The sequence below is a fragment of the Osmerus mordax genome, chromosome 8, assembly GCF_038355195.1.
Source record: "Osmerus mordax isolate fOsmMor3 chromosome 8, fOsmMor3.pri, whole genome shotgun sequence".
Taxonomy (NCBI): Eukaryota; Metazoa; Chordata; class Actinopteri; order Osmeriformes; family Osmeridae; genus Osmerus; species Osmerus mordax.
The window spans coordinates 8,065,039-8,081,715 of record NC_090057.1 but is presented as its reverse complement, the minus strand read 5'-3'; the positions used below and the strand labels follow the sequence as shown (position 1 = coordinate 8,081,715).

General features: G+C 40.8%; 2 protein-coding genes across 3 annotated transcripts; one reads left to right on the top strand and one right to left on the bottom strand.

The window, feature by feature from the left end:
• Positions 1–7,497: 7,497 nt before the first annotated feature.
• Positions 7,498–9,809, top strand: baalcb (BAALC binder of MAP3K1 and KLF4 b). Its single transcript, XM_067241141.1, has 3 exons — positions 7,498–7,681; positions 8,936–9,135; positions 9,583–9,809. Exons 1-3 carry the CDS (start codon positions 7,498–7,500, stop codon positions 9,757–9,759), a joined length of 561 nt encoding a protein of 186 aa, XP_067097242.1. The 3' UTR covers positions 9,760–9,809.
• A 293-nt stretch (positions 9,810–10,102) lies between these two features.
• On the bottom strand, positions 10,103–14,045 carry nme6 (NME/NM23 nucleoside diphosphate kinase 6). 2 transcript variants are annotated; one of them, XM_067241138.1, is made up of 6 exons: positions 14,015–14,045; positions 13,662–13,756; positions 13,023–13,125; positions 12,707–12,746; positions 11,662–11,822; positions 10,103–11,402 (listed from the first exon to the last, which is right to left on the bottom strand). In XM_067241138.1, exons 2-6 carry the CDS (start codon positions 13,752–13,754, stop codon positions 11,251–11,253), a joined length of 549 nt encoding a protein of 182 aa, XP_067097239.1. In that variant the 5' UTR covers positions 13,755–13,756; positions 14,015–14,045; the 3' UTR covers positions 10,103–11,250. The 2 variants fall into 2 exon arrangements, with proteins under 2 accessions (XP_067097239.1, XP_067097240.1); XM_067241139.1 differs by lacking the exon at positions 14,015–14,045 and adding an exon at positions 13,906–13,999.
• Between the last annotated feature and the right edge of the window lie 2,632 nt (positions 14,046–16,677).

Sequence of the window (16,677 nt, the reverse complement as noted above, 5' to 3'; positions counted from 1 at the left end):
CTAGCATGTGTAGTGGAGTAATTACTAGCGTGGGTTGCTCATCATATTTTCATATTGTAAGTAAATATTGTAAGTGCCATCAACTAAGGCCTAGTAATTAATTAACTCATTTCAATTCACGGAGAATGACACCGTTGAAGAGTTCAGCAGCGATGCCAGAAATTATACTGTCAAAATGTCACTCTCTCAGAACTGCTGTGCAATTCATCTTGTAAGACTGTCGAAATGAAATTACAACTCCCTCAAGCTCTGCCTTCACAAGTGTGTGTATGTACGTGTACATTTCTGAGTTTTAGTTTAGATATTGTGTCACATCACCTGTATCAGCTTTGCTGAGATGTGAATGGTATTTTTCACTTTCTATCTTTGTTCGGCAAGTATAAGAAATAGCTGACAATCCCTTTAGAGAAAATTAAGCAGCATCTCTCCAAACATAAGCTGTGATCCTGATGGATCCATGTCTATACTGTATCCGTTGTAATAGTCACCAGAACAGATGTGGCTGCACCCTCCAGAGGGACTCCCTCCTCTGTGTTCATCCCCCCGGACAGGAAGCAGATGTGTGCCCCAACCACAACGCAACTCAGTGTGTCCGGACAAATCCTGTCTCATCGCAAAACAATATACTAACAGGAATACCACCAGGTTGTGGCTTGATTGAAAGAAGGTGTTTTCTCCCTCTATCTTCATCCCTCCCTCTATCTGCCTCGACTTATCTCTCTCTATTTCTATTTCTCACTCATTCTCTCACCTTTTCTCTACATCCCCCTCTCTTTATCTCTTTCCACCACCACCACCCCCCCTCCCTCTCTCTCTCTCACATAATATGCATGTTGAGACCACATCTGCATAATCAGGTGGTCTCTAACTGTAATCATATCCATCTCACACAGGAGCACTCAATACGGCCGTCCTCCTGCATCAGAAGCTGCTGCACTGAATACAGATTCAGACAAGTGGTGCTGTTAGGCTAACTATTTATTTTACACTTTTCAGGCCAGTTAAATAATAGTCCTCTTCAGAGAATTCAACATTTCAAATAGTTTTAAAGTCTTTTAATGTACAGGGATCCCACTTTTTGATAATTTTCTGGTTCCTGCTATGTTCTACAAAATACTGAATGAATTAATGTTTATGCTTAGCTTACAGCCTAGATCACTAAGTGTGTATGGTAACTCTTAATTAGTAATAAACTACTATTAAAGTAAGGGTTAGTATTTGAAACTCTAAAATATATAGAAAAGGGCAACATACTTTCAAGTTAAAGGTCAAAGCTTTTTGGTAAAGTAAAGTTTCTCTAAGAATGAATCATGCTTCAGATTGAATGCATTGAACAAGTTCATTTTTTTTTTTTATTAGGTTAAATTTTTGTAGAGCCTTAAGGATTTCTCCTCTGAAAAGCTTCTTTTGGAGATGGACTAACTCTAATTAATTTCTTTCTTCAAATGTCACGTCAGAATATTTATCGGGAAAAGTTTTAGAAAACGTCTTAAAGAAAGTTGTTTGAGATAAACCCAAGGTAAAAGGGGATTTGGGAATGCTAGACAGTTTGGTAGAGTTGTACCTCTCTCTCTTTCACTTACACACTCATTCACTCATTCACTCACTCACTCACTCACTCATACATACACACACACACACACACACACACACACACACACTTTCAATATTACACAAGGCTCAGAGTGAAATAATATTCTGTACTTCCTCCGTTTTTAGGTAATTTTTGACAGAAGACTAAAAAGAAAAGTCTGTCCTTGCTTAAAGCGTTCTGGCTCCACCACCAGCCTGCGGAACCAGCCACGCGCCCGGTGGTTAACGCTATGATGGATATGTTAGTTCCGTAAGAGCTTCTGCGGTTAATTTCCCTAAAACGAAGCGTCTGTCCTGAAGAATTCTTGAGGAATGAATACAAATGTTCTCTCACTCAGTAAGCCCCCTTCTAAAGCATATTATGGCACATGCTGCGTTCTTTGATAGGATTATATAGTTTAGAAGAATATCGGTTCAAAAAATGAAGTGCAGAATCGTTTAGGCCTACGGACTTACTAGACTGAAAAAGGCAAGGGTGGGAGTTGCTGATTTTTAAGGTCAGGAACTTGCTCGTATGAACGGGGCATTTTACCATGGTATTACTACGGTATTCAGCTCTTTAGGTTAAACATGATTTATAATGCCCGACCCGACCTGTTGCTTTCAATGTTATCAGCATTTTTCGTCCGCACACCCCACCCCGCAACGTAACAATGTATTTTTTTCAAGATGTAAGCTAGTCCTATGGATATATTGCTCGATTTTGAAACATGCAGCCTTGGCTTCAGCTTAAAGGCATAGGTAGCTACTTTAATGTTCCTAAGTGAAAAGTTGCATTATCACACTTTTATGTTAGCATTGGCTATAGCCTATATTCTATATTAGGCCTATATACTTTTTTGAACAATACCGTCAGAGACCTCGAACACTGTTTTTTGGTGGGATTGTGGTGATAGCACTTTGCAATAATGAAAGACATCACATTAGCGCAGATGTTGATGTAAGAGAGAGAACGCTGGACCGGTGCTACGAGTGGGAACAAGTGTCAGCGTGCGCAAAGCGCGTCATGCTGCCAAGAAAACGTGATTGATGCGGCTTAGCCTTGACCCTTGGCAGTGCCCAATTCAGCCAAAGCTCTCGTTGCTTTGGCAACGGAGGAAATGTTCGCGATTTGCGGATGGATTTGGGGTAGCAAAGATAAGAGGCAATCCAATTCCAGGGTCCTCCACACCTTGTGTGACTCTGGTAAGATTTTCTTGTAGGCCTAATTGAGAGATCGGATAAGAAACTAGATAATAACTAGAATGTTGATAAGGAACTAGAAGAATAAGGAACTAGAACATTGCTTCAGTCCACCTAGTGTCCAGTGGGAATAATTGAGAGGTGTGATTTGATAGGCTACCCATACTCTAAAACATATTTATTTACTTACATGCAGGTGCCCGTTAGTAAAAGTATTATTTGCATGGGCTTCTATGGTGTTAGGCCTGAATTTATTTAGAAATAAACTATCCTGCTGATTGCCTGAAGACTATGTAGTGGGAGGGGGTCTTTGAAATAGAGGAAAAAGAGGAACAATAACATTTCTAAGCCTAACTGCACACAGATGATATGAGCCTCTGACTAACTGTGAATAATTATAGCTTTGAGATTAATGTAGCCTCATTCCTTGTAGGTAAGAATTTCCTGACTATCTCTGTTGCATGATAATTTCCCCGAATGGAGGGGAGCTTTTGTCAATCTGTTCGCTTAAGTGTGGTACAGCATTTGAATGCAACAATGCAAATGTTACTTTGAGCAGAGGTTAAAGGTCACTCTGTCTACAGTCATCACATGCAATCTTCTTCATGACTGAATGACTCAGATGTAGAGTTTACACAATCAATATTCTCATAGAGACATCAAGTCTATCAAGTTTGTGTACAACACTGGCATCATTGAAAAGGTCCTTTCATAAATTGAAAGACCATGCCTACAACTGAAATATGTGTTCAGTAGTTATACTGAATTAGTGCATAGTGCCCGTAATGCAGTCGGTGATTAAGATGTCAGTGAAACACACAAATACAGATTACTTGAACTATAGCCATTATTAGGTGCATAGTGCCTAATAATGTGTAGTTCATTTGGTGTTAAGAGTTTGTTCGCATTTACACATTCACTTATGTGAAAAAATTCCAAATGCTGATCCGAACAACGTCAATCGCGGCGTGGCACTGCAGTCCGTTGGATTATAAAAAGGACACTTAAGGACCATTAATTTTGCAGAGTGCCCGATTCTCCAGATAATCGTAGGAGACTAACATGGACACACAAACACACACAAACAGAGATTCCTAGCATTAATAGAGAGATGAATGAATGGATCGACACATGAATGAATAATGATAACCACTAGATGGATGGTGTATCCAGGCAGAGTGTTCTAATCCGTAACTCAGTCTGTCTTTATGAAGCCTCAGTACCAGTCTGGCTTCGGCTCACATTCCCTGCATTTGGCTCACTTGTCGCCCCCCAAATACAAACAGTCCCAGAAACACAAAGTTGCCTCTCCTCCTAGCGCTGCCAAAGTTCCCTCTCTCCTCTTCCCCCTAAGCCTCATGGACCAGTGAAGAATGCTTATTATTTGTTATCAAACTTCTCCAGCTACAGTCATATGCCACAGCTTATGCTTTACATAGACACAATACACATGGCAGTCACACAATGTCAAATGTCTACACACTCTTACTCAAATACACAGCTCATCTGCTGCTGGCCTTGTGTTCATCAATCGCCTTGGAAATAATGCTTAGCACATACACACATTAAAAGGAGCTCTTACTTATACAGTATAAAGTATAGGTTATAGTTTCTATATTAGTTGGTGCCCATACCTGAGTGAAACCTCAGATACACACAAACATACACACACATACACACACATACACACAATCATGTGTTGCTTAGAGACTGCAAAGGCATTTGCACCAGTCCCTGTGTGGGTCATTTTGCTCCATGAATCCCCAGCGTAACGTGCAGACAGGTCTGTCGATGTCCAGTCCGATAGCGTGTGAACTGCCTGTCGGCAGGGCACACAAATCAACAGAAATCAGGTCTTGCACTGACTGGGCAGTGATGAGAACTAGGATTCATTAAGGTGGTGACAGAGAGTTAAGTGAGGGCTGGAGCTGTGTGACTCGGGGTAATTCGATTGAGTGTAGCTAAATCCTTAATCACAAGTCTGGGATTTTAGATATAGGTTACATGTTTCTAATACAATAGTAAGAATGTCAATATTGGTGTTTTGACTGTCCAAACATGTATACTTTGCTTGATCTTGTACTGATCCTGGTATGTCATGTGTGGTTATTCGTTAGATTGTCAGAGCATTCTGTGACAGGTATGAGGATGTAACTGCCCCATTAGCACAATCTGTTTACGTAAGATTCAGTAGTTTTGTTGTAACATCCCAAATTATTTCAGATTTAAAGAAAAATAAATGTGAGCAACTGCAATATTAGTGTGACATACTCAGGTGCCAAACAACTCCACTTTATTTATTTACATTTCCACATTCAAATAAACAAAATACATGCTTTTATGTACAGCTTCTCAAGTTCATTATGGAAATCCCCAACCCATGCTGACTCTATAGTATTCACACTGCTGTGATGTATGGCCTCTTCACTGCCAAGTCAGAAATAAAGCAATTAATTATGGAAATGCAGTTGGCCTACTGAGGAAGTAGCAACTACTATTGAATGTTACCCTATCTGTCTTAACTGTTTCATTTTAAGATATTACTTTAGACTTACACATCTACTCTTCCCCTTTAACAAAAATACTGTTAATTTGTTCCACAGTTTGAATGTATAAGGTGATTTTTTTTTGTTATCATTTGATTAGGTACTTTTTGGTATGGTATGTTGTTGTCAGATTGTAATGTTTGTAAATATTTCAGAGCACATCTAATGATAGGCCCAAAGATTAACTCATTATATATGTGATATACGGGATTGAACATAGCAAATTCATACTTAAACCACACTGCAACCTGTTTCTCGAACCGAACACCCACCAGAAACACAACTTAATCGTTACTGCCCCCTTGTGGACATTAAGGTAGGCCTACACTATCTCGGCTTTCGTATTTTTCTACGTGTAATCCCTCTCCTAGCCTAATCTTTCTATGCCTACTACGTGTAAAAGAATGCACGTATGCCTATTTATGAAATTAAAGCTTTACATATTACGAAAACATCTAGGTCTAGCGTATTCATGACAACTGACAACCTTTTGAATTAAGCAAATAAACTTACAATAAATTAGTCTAATATTGAAAAAAATCTAATAAAATGTGGTCTGTGATTGGATATATGTGAAATGTGATAAATAGAGGCCATTAACAAATTATAAATAATTTTTAATTACGTTTTTCTTCAAAAGTCGAGAAAGCTGAGCAATCTCAGCACGTGGTGCACATCATAAACCCGATTAACTCTTATCATGTGCAGATAGGTGCGTCAGATGTGTTTAGAGCCGGTTTAGAGCAACCACGCTATGTTTATGTCTTTATAGTAGGCTAATACGTCGCCAACAGGGTGCTGTAATAAAACCAGATGGCATAAGAATAGGCCACCTACAGACCAAACACAATCACATGGACAGGCACGCACGCACGCGTACTCAGTGGAGGAGTGTCATTTTTTACATCAAATTATACTAGCTAGCGCATCTTTAGAATCACGGATCCATAGATGTGAGGCGGATTTCCATCAATAGTAAGTAGGCCTTATGCTACCATTTATTGGCCAGAAAATGTAGTGTTTATTGCGCCAAATCAATGAGTTCTGCTTCGCATTATCTGTGCTTCACGTTTGTTTTTGTTTTTCTATAGCCGGTGAAAATGAGTGTTCAGAACATAAGGACCGATAGGCAACGGCACATGCCGTTCGATACATAATCTTTTTCCATGTAGCATATAATTAATGACTTTATTTTTGTTCTTGTGTTGGGAGAAAATGTGTGCCACATTTTTTTAAATCAGTTAAGATTGCCACTCTCTGATTTTAGTCAAGAAATAACATGGCAGAAATGATCATATATGACATTGTGATACCATTTGAGTTTATCAATGTCACTCAATAGGGAGAGCTTATTCCAAGGGTTAAAATGCGGTTCTGTACTAGACGCAGTCTATTGATTTTCAATGGTTTTCCCTTACACCATGCAACTTCTTGCTGGCGTTTGTTGTCTGTAGTAAAAAGTAGTACCCTATAGGGTTAGTATACTCTGGTGATGTGGGTAACGTGTTGTTTGAGGGTTGCACTTGCAACTACCAGTAAACAAAGACTATATTATGCATCTACCATAGGTTGACATGGTCAGATAGGAAGACATCCCTCTTCTCCTACATTATCTGTCATTAGACTGTTGTAATTGTGGTTTGAATCACAATCAGATGAAAACACAACAGTGCAACCCTTAATAGACAGAATGGAAGGAGAGCACACATTTTTATTTTATGAGGCTAAAACTTGCTTCTATTTTTTCCACAGAGAAACCTATGTTGAGATGTCGATTGAAAGCAACTAGATTGCAGTATGGGTGTCAATATCTTGAAAATGAGTGAAATTCTTAGTTACAAAAGCGCAGCTGATTTATTTTTTTGGTTTGTTTACAGGTCACATCATTTAGGAAGTCTGCCAATGACTGTGATGTCAAAAGACCAATGGGGAGTGAGAGTGCAGGTGACTGGTTAGATCAGCCTCCAAGTCTGTCCAATTCAATCCATAGTCGCATCATTGAAACTCACCAGAAACAAAGACACTATCTGAATGAGGAACAACAATGTACAAACTTCAACCAATAAATACTGTTGAACCTCATTGTCATTTTAGCTTCAGGAAGAAAACACTGGACACCTGACTGGTCCTAACCTTACCCGGGGTGGGATCTAACAGGTTCTCTCAGTAGAGAACCATGGGTTGTGGTGGCAGCAGAACAGATGCTTTGGAGCCACGGTACCTGGAGAGCTGGACCAAGGAGACAGAGTCAACATGGCTACCAAGCACCGACACAGACATCCCCCTGTCGTCCATACACAGCATCCCGTCAGAGAACTCCTCCGAGATGGGCTTCATTTCTGAAAAAAGCGACACCCCTGGTAGTAGACATCTTTAAAAGATCTGGCTTGTGTTCACATCCACCAAGCTGTATTCTTACATTCAGTCCAATTTCCTTTCTTCTGTCTTCCTTTCTTCTTCTGTTGTTTGAAGGGAGTCAAATCGGAATTAGGCTAAATTAAAGTCTTCTTGTCAACCTCTTAACGATTTGATATGCCAGACGTGTTATTCCCAATGCTTGTGTTCTCCTTGATTCTCTAAAGAAGTGTCATGAATGTTGGGTCTATGGAGATGACTCAGTGGGCACAGGGTATGTCAGGGCATTGTTGTTGATATTTGGGTAGTTCACACCTAGCCTGTGACCTTCTGCACAGCTGTTATCTATTCTGTCATCTAAGTACAGTTGCTTTCCTAGATCAGGACGAGTAGGAGAGAAGGTGTCTTCTGACCAGTTCTCAAAGGGGAATATCGCACAGCACAGATTCAAAGATGACCCTTTGGGCTTTACAGACTGAGAATATTTTCCAGTAGTTGTACTCATATTTTATAGAATTATGTTAACGTATAATGTCCGCAGTAATTAAATATCAATTTATTACTCTTCTGCGGGGTAGAAAATACTGTTTTGAGAGCAGAGTATGTCTTTTTTGTTATTTTGATTTTGTTTTTGAATGCAGTCACGCTGTGTTTGGTCATTGTGTTTACGACCAAAGCCATTGCACCAATCAAGTGTTTAATTCAGAGGATTGTACAGTAAGAATTGGTCTTTACAGCCAGATACTCAACAGGGAACACACAGCATTTTACAATGCAAAGGGTGATGGAATCCAATCTAAATTGGCCACAGTTAACAATTCTGTATATCCAGGCACCAGTACTCTTTGATGTGGGAGGATGAACGCTTCGATGGGGGGTGTATCAAAAGCTACCAATTGAATGTTGCCATGAGGCCTCTCTGGTTGCTAAGGAGATGGCTACAGTCTTTAGAGGCTGCCATAGAGCCTTTGGTCCATGTGAGGAGAAATAAGCTGTTCTACTTGCTGAAAATACTAAACCTGTATCAAAGCCGAGTGCCAATTGAAATTTTCAACAGGACAATGATGCAGAGGGAAATTTAATCACTGGACCAGGTCTTACTAAACCCACACGTTCGTCATGAAAACAAAGACTCAGAAGTACCAAACATGGTTTTCATCTATTCAACCACTAGTCCTTGAAACTTTATTGCATTACAGAACAAAATAATAGTAGTGTAGGAAGTGCTTTAGACACCACCAACCTCCTTTGTTTTTCAGTTGCAGATTTCTTTGATGATGGCGTGCCTACTCCTGCCCAGGCCTACCTGAAGGTTTGCTCTGTCATGTCTGAGGCCAGCCTTGATAGAGGAAATCCTGACAGTCCGCCTGCAATACTGGCCTCCCAACACCAGGATGTGTCATTACCTTCCACTGGCACAACCGTACAGCGCAGGAGTGTCCTTCACACAGAAGAAATTGTGAGTTACTCTTTACCGGCCTACAATTACTTTTTAATCTTGCCCTTTCCTTTGTGGATTGATTTGACAAATAGTTTGACACCTTCCTGTCTTTCTGTGTATCTGGACACACTTAGGTCTGACTTGAGCCATTGATCAGCCTGTATCTCACTGGATGTTCTGGAAACAAATAGCATTTAATGAGCCATGTGTCACATGGTTAATGTGTAATGGATCTGCTGACTTAGTGTCTTGCCACGAGTCATCCATTTACTCCTCACACACTCCTCTCTGGCCACCATTCTGGTCACTTGAATGCAGTAGCCTTACACTATGTGCCAATGGTATCTAAGAGATGGGTGAGCTTCAGTCATCTCATCCTTGCCCTCACTCAGCTAGACTCCCTTACGCCTCTTAAAGTCCTAAACTCTTCATTCCTTCCCTCCTCCTCCTCTATTCCACCCAAAGACAAAGTGGCAGGACAACAGAATGTCCACCAAACAGGTCACCATCACGGTGACACAGAGCATTCGTCAAGTCGACAAGAGTGGCAAGATCAAGGAGAAGTCCCTCACTACCTACGAGGTGATGAAGCCTATGGAGGCTCTGAAGGAAGTGACAACAGAGAACACAGAGGTGCACTGAGAGACCTGAGCTAAAGTACCTACAAACTATAACGACCAAAAGCTGTTGAATACCGTGATAAGGACTTTTATGAGTGAAAAACTCAAGGCTTCTTCTGAAAGAGTATATTGTTTTTTTTAAAACAGGACTTCAGACCAACAGTTTCCAAGGCCTTTTGAGCTTTTGAAACTGATATAATAGTTGTCGCCCTTTGTAGGAAGTGTTAAAGTTTGATGGTTTGCAATGTACATGTATTTCTGTCTGTGACTGGTCGTGTTTCGTCTTTGCTAATAACAAGTGTTCTTTTAGAGGATCATGTTTACAAGAGGTCTACTTGGCTGGTTAAAGCAATGCAACAAACCTCCAATGTCAGACATGTTCTTTGTCTTTCTTCCCACAAAACAGCGTGAGAAGAAACCTTAACGACAATCCTATTTCAAACAGTACATACTATTTTATCACAGACAAAAAACATTGTTATTCAAGGTTAACACTGTGAAACCGGGAACGGCATGAAGGACATATATTCATTTATATAGAATTTAGACATTTCCTAAGATGTTCTACCAAACTGCATTCATGAACTTGACAAGCATGTGCACTCTTGTACAACTACAGTACATGCAGTATAGCAGGGTTGGCTGGTTTAGACATGGTTTGTGTCTACATGATGTACAGCGGCTATAACTGGATAACAACCCATTTTATATTTTGTATGAATTGTAATAGGGCACATTGTACACTGTCTTCTTGGCTTACCTTATCCTGTCAGGTGTATCAGAACAGTCTACATTTGTACTGAAAATAAATCATACAGTTTACTACTTAATTCTTAGTTTTTCCTAAATGAAATCACTTCATGGAAGTTGTATGGCATCGTTAAGTTTGCTTATCTAAGTTCTTATCAAAGTAGAACATTATTATTTAAACAAATCTACAGTCAAACATTACACTTTGTTCCGTATAAAACATGTCAAGGGTGAATGTATTATACACACAAGACACACTTTCAGTGGTATTCTTATGGTAATACATATTATGTACTGTAACATAACCATGGGCTTATTTGGAAGAGAAACAAATCTACTTGTGTGTACTTGATAGATTTCATATAAACACAATTAAATAAATAAGCGTTTCCCAAAAAGGCCGCCCACCTGACACTCCAGCGAGACCCAAGAAAAAAAAATATTTCTAAATGGAAGAGTACTAAGGAAATACACATAAACATTAGAATATCAGGTTTGGTTCAGATCTGCTCCAGGATCAGTTACTGCAGTGCTTTTCAGACCTGTTCAGGTCAGGTCTTGCAAATTGGAAAAAATGTGTTTAGCCTCCCCTTATAATCATATTTTTATCTAAACAACATATTGGTACTTTAATCCTGTCCGGAAGTCCTTACTACATCCCCATTCAATCGCTTGACGTTCTCCAGGGGATCAAGGCCCAAAGCTTGAGAACCACCGAGTTACTGTGAGTCGAGCAGGGATCGTATGTTGGTGTGATCTGAGCTCAGCGAGGAGCGGGTAGTGTGTGGATGTGTCTCTGCTGGTCGTACTCCATCAGACCCCTCCTGAATGAGGGCTCCTCCTTCTCCATCCACTCCTCCACACGGAACTCTGGGAAGAAGAAGGCGATCTCTCGCTGCGCCGACTCCAACGAATCTGAAGATCAGAAAGGATGGAAAATATGTTGTGTTATTCAACCAGTCCAAGAAACACACAAGTAGAAAATATATTACCAATGAAAGTTCACAGAAAGATGAATACAGGTTAATACAATAATGGCTGCTAAAACATATGAATGACTAATATATAAAATCTAGACAGAGTAATATAAAGTTGGAAACTTTTGGTCCCCACATCAAAATGGATGGGCATGGCAAAGGAATTTGCACCGTCGTGAAAGAGACCGTGTGCACACCTGAGCCGTGACTGGTGTTCCTGGTGTCTGTGAGTCCAAACTGGCCTCTGATTGTGGTCGGAGATGTGAACCGGGCCCGGAACACTCTGGTGGGGCCCATGAGCTCCCTCCAGACAGTGATGGCATCCTCTCTGGCAAGCACGTATGCCCTCATCGGACCACTGTGGGACAGTCACAGAAGAAGAGATTGAGCAGGATAGTAGCACTTAAGAGTACATAGAGCCATCATTACCCTTACTGTTACATTATATCATATTTAACCAATTCAACTCGGTTCATTGGCACTATAGATACAGCAGCTGAAAAACGATTATTCAAAAACCACAAGCCAATGGGCAAGTTATTTATGTCTTTATTCAGACATTGTAAAAGACAGTACACTCTTAACAACAATTCCACTGAGAAAACTGCTTACTTTCAATGAATATCAAACATGTTTAGCCAATGGTTTATGCTAAATAAAACACAGAAAGGCCAACTCCAGGTGTGTGGCAACATCCCACATCACCGCTCATCCCAGCGGTAGGAGCAATGCGTCAAGGCCTAGGTTGCCACGGCAACAGCAGAAAAAACACTGCAGCCATCTGCTTTCTTACTTTTCAACTATTGTGCGGTCCTCAGTGTTCTGCATCATGCTTGTAGATAGGGTGTGCACCAGTTCCCCCAACCAAGGGCCCTGAGAGTGGATTCTAAATATGGCCATCTGCTGACAATTGAGAGCCCAATGTTCCTGCTTCAAAGCCCAGATAGGGATGATTCAAAGAAACAGGCCCTGAGCTACAAAGCGAGGTGGTGTTTCATGTGTTGGCTCAGTGGGAAGTGTAATAAGTTTCAAACAAACTCTTCCCCCATTTTAATATGAACAGCTGTTTTCCTGTTCATATACTGTATGTAAGTATGTATGTAAGTACAATAGGCGACATATATATAACACATGCTATAGAGAATACGTGACTGTTTGTTTCTCACTTCAGGATTAGGTATAGACTACTATATCAAGGATAGGTAAAATCAATGCCACTAAAATTGTGAAATGGAAGCCTACCTTGACATGAACTCAACCAGTCTTTGGTAGAAGAATCTTCCTATGATGCAAAACAAAAATGATCAAAGAAACAATGATAAACCTAATCATGAAGACACACAACTAAAAGTTATTCCGGGTCATTCTTCAATATATATGTAAGGTTACTCACTTGGTCAGTCAAAGACACAGATGTTTTTATTGTTTTGAGAGCCAGATGGTCGAGATAATACACTAGTTAATAGTAGCATGCAGACACATAGCTCCACATAAGGGTAGCTTACTCTGTTCCCTGCATGCGTCACAGATCTTAAGCCCTATACTAGTTTTGCCTAACCTGCATGTTCTTCATAGAACTTCTCAGAATCCTGTCGTCTCCACACCAAGTCTCGACAACGGACGATGACAAAGTTGTTCTCAAGGATTTTCTGGTGGAGGGCCTGTAAGGAAATTGCATGTAATACACTTATTAAATATGTAAACCTATTCATGTTACTATTTTATGTTGTCTCCTATTTCATCAAAACATTTATGTCAGTGGTTTTCACCAATTAAATCCTGCATTTGGTGAACTTGAGCTGTCAATGGACATGGTTTTGGATTTAAACATATTTTTAACAACATGCACATACGGAGTCACAGCCTTTGAGACTTTTACTTCCATGGGAACAGATACCATTGTGGAGAGAAGTTCTACACTCTACAGCATTACCCTAACTGTGATCGATTGAGGATTACATGATTTTTGAACTGTTAGTCAACACCCTGGTAGGTTGATTAATGACCCGTGCTAGATTACTGGCTCTAAATGTATATTGCAACTCCTCTGCCTGTATCCCATATCACCTTGAGTAATTGACACCATGAACAGCATGTTGATTCATAATGTTCTCAATCAATTCCTAGGCATGGACTTCTACAGGACAATGTAAACATACCATGTATCTCGCCCAGTACTGGCTATTTAGCGACTCACCTCCATAATCACGGGATGCGCAACTGCATCTGGCTTGATGACCGCGAGGGTGAGCTGCAGTGCTTTCGCATAGCGATGTGTGGTTAGTAACATGGCTAGGAAAGAAAAGAGACACATACGCATACAAAATAGCGATTGTTGAGCAAAATTTGACCCCACATTAGCTTACAAGCGAAACAAGACAGCAAACGTTGGTTTCACGCCAAGATTGAATTAGGGGGTATGCAGTCGACCAAAAGCTTACCTTTTCACCCAGAGTCGTATTAATTCGCGTAAATGTCAACATGTATTTTGGGGATTATCTCCGCAAGTATGACATCGTCTTTTCCGATGTTATAGTATGTAATAGCTACCTGTACAAGAATTTGTTGGACAGTTGTTGACCTGGTCCGTCAGTAAATACAGTCCTCGGATCCTTGAAATCTCAATCTAAAGTTCCCCTTGCTAAAAGCGCTTTCAGTGCACAGTGCACACCTTGCACACGAACGTAGGTAAAACAGCCGCATAATCATAAATTCGGAAAGCGAAATATCAAAACAAAAGGTTTTATTTCCCCTTCATGGGAAATGAATGCCTTCATGATATATCGTTGAATCACATTTTTATATGAATAGATTGATACAATTTGCAGCTCATATCCTTGTAAGCACGTTTCGTGGATTCGAGTTGCAATCTACCAAAATCATTATGGACATCCAGGTGGCCCAATCTATCAATTGTACATGAAGTTGATTTATCACCATGGTTACTTTTTCTGTGTTGATTGATAAACATAGCCATGATGACAAGCCCAACATTCCTGTTCCTCTTGTCTTTGTCCCACAGACACCTCTGGGATCTAGGACTCCAGCATACCAGGTTCACACACAACAAAGCAGCCTCTCTCCCTAACAAAGCATTGATGGTAAATATCATCCTTGAGAATAGTGGCAAACAGTTTCAATATGTTTATTATCTCACCAAATAATTATTACACTTTCAATCTAAATATACATACCAAGAGGTTTGGTTGCGAACACACACAGATCCACACAAACATACAATGTTTACGTCATATACTATATGAGTTTATCAAGATCCTTAAGAAGAGGGTTTTAATGCTGGCATGACTGCAATGAAGATGGAATAAAATATGACAGATTTCTGTCTCTGGAATCCTGTCAACGTGAGAGACTCTGAACACCTGGCACATTCCGACACAGGGATGCCACACCCTTGAAACCAGGGTGACATTTAGAAAGAGAAAGAAAGGGAGGGACGCAATGGGAAGGAAAGGGGGATGGGTGTCCCACATAGGTTTGTCCCACCTGCCATCCCCATGTGACCTGGGGTGACGCCTCAGCTGTTTCTTCCACTGAGGGGGAGGAAGGGAGGAGGGGGGAAGTGAGGGGGAGGAAAAGGGGACAATGGAAGGTAGATGGGGGGGAGAGGAGAGTTGACGATGAGGAAGTGAGGAAGTGGAGAGGTAGGTGTTGGCGGATCAGGAGGAGGAAGAATAGAGGGGAATCATGGAGGCAAGGGGAGCTGCGGCGTAGACCATGTTTGAAGTAGATGCAGTGGATGACATTGCAAACTAAGGGTGAGACGAAGTGGGATGATGGTGGCCATATAAAGAACTGTATATGGGTCACTTCTAGTTGTTGACCTTTTGGATTTGACCTTAGGTTGATCCAATTCACTTTGTTGTGCATTGAACCAATATAATATGACAGAAATCTGATACTAAAGAGATTAAACAACTGAACAGAAAACATTTCATTCACTCACTCACTCACTGCAGACCCATTGTGATTCCCTCAACCACATGAATGCATGAATGAAGCCTAGAGTCACAGCTACTGCCTGCCTGCCTGCCTGTCCTGAGGCATCTAAGCCAGGATCATCATCATCGCTGACTCCTGCATTAAGCATCCTGAGCTGGACAGCAGGCACTGAGACACTGATCCTGCTCCATGTCATGGTCTCTCACACACACACACACACACACACACACAGATTGGCATACACACATATACACACAAATGCATGTATGAGCACACAGCGACACACACACACCACCACGCACCCTCCCCCTTTTCTGGGGGTAGCTGCTGCCTGTCTGTGCTGCTAACTGCTGCTGTTTCTGGCTCTGCTGCAGTTGTCACACCGTTGGATGGGAGTGGGGCAGCTGCACGGCCCCCACCACCACTGAGTCTGTGCCACATTCAACTTGCTCTCTCATGTAAATGTAAAACTGTATGATAAACTTACAATGTTTTCTCTCAAACAGCCATCTTGTTTGTGTATGACCTTATGTTTTGCGTATCAATCTAAGAAGTCTTGCAGGGGGGTCATGGGGAAATGTGAGTTGTGTAACATGAGGTGGGTTACTGCTTGAGCATAGTGTGCTAAGTGCTTGGAGGGTCCCAGTACATACATGATAAAGCTATTTGATAAGGAGTCAAATATAATTATTTGGATGATAACACTGTATGATAAAATAAAATTTCTGTCTCAATATGTAAAATTATACCTCATTTTCTCATGTATGTATCTCACTGTGGAAGAGACCACATGAGACATGCTGTACGATATCTTCAGTAGTGACAAACTTCTATAAATACACATATCAACACAACGTTGAGTGATGGAAAGTAAACCGCATGATAAACATGAGACGGCAACTCAACAGTCTTCTCAACAACTCTTGCCAGATATTAGTCTGAGAATATGAACATAAAAAGTGTTTCTATAAAAAGCATGTCTTAGCGTATGGTTTTGAAAAAACTAACAGTGAAACTGTATCATTGTACTGATCAGTTTCAGTTCATGTTATATTTCATGATCTCTGAGAATTTCTAACTTTTGACACCACTGTTCCCGGCCACCCGCAAAGCATCATGGTCCAGCACGTTAAGTCTCTCTGCCACCCACTCACATGAAGGCCAGCTGACTATTACAACAGGGTTAGCACTAACAGGGGACACACGTCCCATTGTAACACCCCTGGGTCTTTCATGTGCTGGATGTTGTAGAA

Excerpts from the sequence above, each read along its gene's own strand:
- nme6 (XM_067241138.1), bottom strand. The coding sequence starts at position 13,754 with ATGTTACTAACCACACATCGCTATGCGAAAGCACTGCAGCTCACCCTC. Across the intron at positions 12,747-13,022 it reads GTTCTATGAAGAACATGCAG|GAAGATTCTTCTACCAAAGA; the intron begins GTTAGGCAAAAC and ends TTTGCATCATAG. Across the intron at positions 11,823-12,706 it reads CTGGTTGAGTTCATGTCAAG|TGGTCCGATGAGGGCATACG; the intron begins GTAGGCTTCCAT and ends ACTGTCCCACAG.
- baalcb (XM_067241141.1), top strand. The coding sequence starts at position 7,498 with ATGGGTTGTGGTGGCAGCAGAACAGATGCTTTGGAGCCACGGTACCTG. Across the intron at positions 7,682-8,935 it reads TGAAAAAAGCGACACCCCTG|TTGCAGATTTCTTTGATGAT; the intron begins GTAGTAGACATC and ends TTTGTTTTTCAG. Across the intron at positions 9,136-9,582 it reads TCCTTCACACAGAAGAAATT|ACAAAGTGGCAGGACAACAG; the intron begins GTGAGTTACTCT and ends TTCCACCCAAAG.